This window comes from Camelina sativa, chromosome 7 (assembly GCF_000633955.1).
Source record: "Camelina sativa cultivar DH55 chromosome 7, Cs, whole genome shotgun sequence".
In the NCBI taxonomy this organism is placed as follows: domain Eukaryota; kingdom Viridiplantae; phylum Streptophyta; class Magnoliopsida; order Brassicales; family Brassicaceae; genus Camelina; species Camelina sativa.
In genome coordinates, this window is record NC_025691.1 from 11,355,382 (window position 1) to 11,359,230 (window position 3,849).

Below are 3,849 nucleotides of genomic sequence, written 5' to 3' on the forward strand. Positions count from 1 at the left end.
GCCTTTCATTCCAACCACATCAACATCAGCTTTGTCATTATTGCCACCATGTCAAGCTATTACAAATTCGCCTGATGAAAAGAGTTGCGGTGCTAACCAAGTGCTCTGCACCAGCCCCAAGCTACATAGAAGTAATGGGAAGATGTTGACCAGCGTACTGAGACGAAGCATACAAAAGAGAATGCAAATGAAATCTTCGCCAAGGCAGCAATCGTTGAGAAGAGGTGGTGGCATTAATGTCGGGATGGAGAGAGTTAGGCTGTCCATAGGAAGCAGAGGAAGGTTAGCTCACAGAGCTCGTAAGGCAGGTCTGAAGGAGACACCGCAGAAACAAGAGCGATGGATCTGAATCTATTAACTGACCTGATGATATGAATTAACTTCTCATTCAATTTGATTTCTTGGGAGGATGATTGATATCTAGGGGTGTCAATCGGGCTGGCTCGGCCTGAAACCCGTAAAGCCCGCATATGTTTGAGCCCGGCCCGGTCCGACCCGAAATATTTCCGGACCTATATTTCAAAGCCCGAGCCCGGCCCTAACAGGGCTACAGGGCTTTTCGGGCTTTTTCGGGCTTTTTCGGGCTTTTTCGGGCTTATCTTACCGATCAAAAATTTAAACTTATAAGCCTTAAAAATTAGTGTTTGAAAATGTATTATAAAACAAATCAATCAAAAATTTAATAACTCATGTATATTCACTATAACCAACTTAATTTAATAGAAAAAGTTTAAAACTAAATAAAATTTCGATATTTTAACTAAATAAACCAATATATAATTCAAATAAAGCATCATAGATAAAATATTTAGAAGTATTAAGTATGGCAATTAAGTAAATATGAAAACTAGGATTAGAGTTTACAACTTTTTTTACAATAAATTATTAATCAAATATTGCAATCAAACAAAAATGTTAACAAAACCGTACAAACATATTTGTTAAAGGGCTTTTTGGGCTGGCCCGAGCCTGGTCGGGCTAAGCCCGAAAAACCCTATTGCCCAAACGGGCTGAGCCTGAAAGGCCCGATTTTTTTCTGGACATATATATTTAAGCCTGAGCCCGGTGTTTTTCAGGGCCGGGCCGGGCCAGCCCGCGGGCTTTAGCCCTAATTGACATGCCTATTGATATCTTATCATCCTCCGGTTAGACTGGTTTGTGGATTCACTTAATCAGCAAAAATCACAATCTTTGTCTTACGAGATCTCATACTATCTTCTTTGTGTAGAATAATAAAAATTAATTAGTGGAAAGCAAATGAAAATGTTTCGAGAGAAGAAGATTAATAAAAGACAGGTTATTCTTTATTAAGATGATAGGGAAGTAGAGGGCATGTGCAATCTAGAGATCGACAGCCTTTGACGACACATGCACATTACAAGAGTCTAGCATTTTTTGTCACATAGACCACAATTAGAACAGTACTCTAGGCTGTTACAAGTTTGACTTAAGAGCTCTTGGTACAGAAAGTAGAACATGCCTTAGCGCATTGTTCAAGCGATCCTTTCACAATCTCACTTGCATCTAGTCACCAAAACAAATATTAGAATGGATTATTGTTTCTTGTCCATTATTCTTACGAGATAATAATAAAAATGACTTGGGGAGTTCGCTTTACCAGAGTTTTTGAGAGTGTTCATGGCACCACAAACAGAAGTTTCACACCCTAACTTGCAGTACTCATTAACAACATCACCTGAGTCAAGAAATATATATATATATATATATATTTGCATCAAAAATAAAACCTTGATCGATCGTTTAACAAATAATGTCAAAGACATTTTCCCATTTACCTGAGTTTTCCAGAATGCCGTTTTCCCAGCCGGGAGGGCATGTATCAGATGCTTGACATCCATTCATTGAAATACAATTTTTCTTGGAGTAAGACCCCGCCATAAGACATATACTAAAACCATTTCTAGCTTTGGTGGACGGGCAGCAGGTCCTTGCTTCTACTTGAATTTGTGCCATGAGCAGACTCATTATGAGCAAACTGAAAATCATAGTTTTTCCTTTCATCTTTTTTGAATGGTTACTTGTTTTGATCACAAGATGTTTATACGTATAAAGAAAACACTTATAAGCTTGTTTACTTGTATTGATGAAGTGGTCTTGATACCAGACTTGCTTAAATACTAGGAAACATTGTGACGAGAATTTAGTTAGTTAGACTTAGACATGAGAGTCTCATGTGAGAAAAAAAAAGTCAAGTAGTTACAAACGTGATTTTTGTGTTTCTTCGTTTGAACCAACTTATCTCTAACCTTCTGACGTTTGATTGAAGAAACTAGAATGTTATCCAAAAGTTGGTTTATTACTCATATCTATAAATCTTTTAAAAATAACTAGAATGTTTAGTGTCCTGAGTGTAATTACAATTTACCCTTTGGTTTTGTTTTTTGAATTTGAGTAAAAAATTAAAAAAAAAATATACATGAGCAAATTAAAATACACATAAGATATGATTTAACACATCATTAAGCAATTTTTTTTAGATCCACAGTTTTGTTTTCTCTTGTTTATATCAAAGAGAGGGAAAGTGAATAGTTTTAACTGTTCACAAACCGAGAAAATTTTTTTTATCGAAATCTCGTCTCTCGTCGCCAGCGATATACTGTCATTGTCCACTCTCTTGCCATCAATCTCCCGCCGTCATCTCTCGCCGTCATATCTCGCCGTCTTTACTCGTTCTCTCTATCTTCGTCATCGCACTCTCTTTCTTCGTCGTCGCTCTCTCTCTCTCTCTTCGTCTTCTTCGTCTTCGTCTATCCGGTATGTGTCGACTGTTTAATTTCAAGTTTTCCGGCTGAATGTGGGTTTTTTCGATGATTTACGGCTGATTGTCGCCGTTGTTAATGAAGACTGATTTGTTAGATTTATTCGATTCGATGGCTGATTTACTTTTTGTTTTATGTTGCGGCTCAGTTATTTTAGGGTTTACGGCTGATTTGTTAGATTTATTCGATTCGATGACTGATTTACTGTTTGTTTTATTTTGCGGCTGAGTTACGGCTGAGTTACGGCTGAGTTGTGACTGAGATATTTTGTGCTTTAGATCTGAGTTATGTGTTTGTGGCTGAGTTATGTTATGCTTTGTGTATGAGTTTGTTTTATATTATGGCTGATTTTGTTTTATGTTATGGCTGATTTATTTTATGATTTACTTATGAACTATAACAGATGTCGATGGTGAATATTTCTGAAGAACAAGCAAAGGATTACCCCCCTAGACTATTCGCTGAAGGAAACTCTAATATAGAGTGTAGAGATATTAATACCAATTTCAGGATGAAAGAATTCACTCAGATCAGGGAATCAATAGGACAGGATGCGTGGGAAAAAACGAAGGTTGTACATATTGGAATAATCTCTAATCTAGTTGATAGCCATTTCGTCTGGTCTGGTAAGGTTGTACATTTCCTACTATGTAACCAGTTAAGGGTACATAAGAAGGAGCTTTGGTTTGTGGTCGGCGGTCAACCTATCAGGTTTGGGTTGAATGAATTTCATTATGTGACGGGGTTAAACATAGACCCAATGCCTACTTAACGGTTTGAACTTGAAGAGGAACACAAAGAGTTCTTCAGACTTTTGAAAGTGCCTGGTGGGGCAGGTCCAACGCTAGTTGAACTCAGGGAAGCATTAAAAGTGTGCCGGGGATGGGTTAACCTTGATCATCGTAAATGGTTGGGGCTGTTGCTTCTTCAACACATTGGACTTTATGGTTTGCATCATAACTCTAGAATTCCATATGAAAGTGCCAAAAGAGTTTTTGATGATGAAGCAATGAAGACGTATCCGTGGGGTCGGTCAGCATTTGAAGCTCTTGTTGATTCCATAAAGATG

General features: G+C 37.6%; 1 protein-coding gene across 1 annotated transcript; it reads right to left on the reverse strand.

Moving 5' to 3' along the window:
* LOC104700942 (thionin-2.1-like) lies at positions 1,283-2,115 on the reverse strand. Its single transcript, XM_010416553.2, has 3 exons — positions 1,797-2,115; positions 1,619-1,696; positions 1,283-1,524 (listed from the first exon to the last, which is right to left on the reverse strand). The coding sequence occupies exons 1-3, from the start codon at positions 2,020-2,022 to the stop codon at positions 1,448-1,450; spliced, it is 381 nt and encodes a 126-aa protein (XP_010414855.1). The 5' UTR covers positions 2,023-2,115; the 3' UTR covers positions 1,283-1,447.

Bases quoted from the DNA above. Each gene is read 5' to 3' on its own strand.
- LOC104700942 (XM_010416553.2), bottom strand. From the start codon at position 2,022: ATGAAAGGAAAAACTATGATTTTCAGTTTGCTCATAATGAGTCTGCTC. The intron at 1,697-1,796 runs GTAAATGGGAAA...TTCTTGACTCAG, and splicing joins CGGCATTCTGGAAAACTCAG to GTGATGTTGTTAATGAGTAC. The intron at 1,525-1,618 runs GTAAAGCGAACT...TTTGGTGACTAG, and splicing joins GAACACTCTCAAAAACTCTG to ATGCAAGTGAGATTGTGAAA.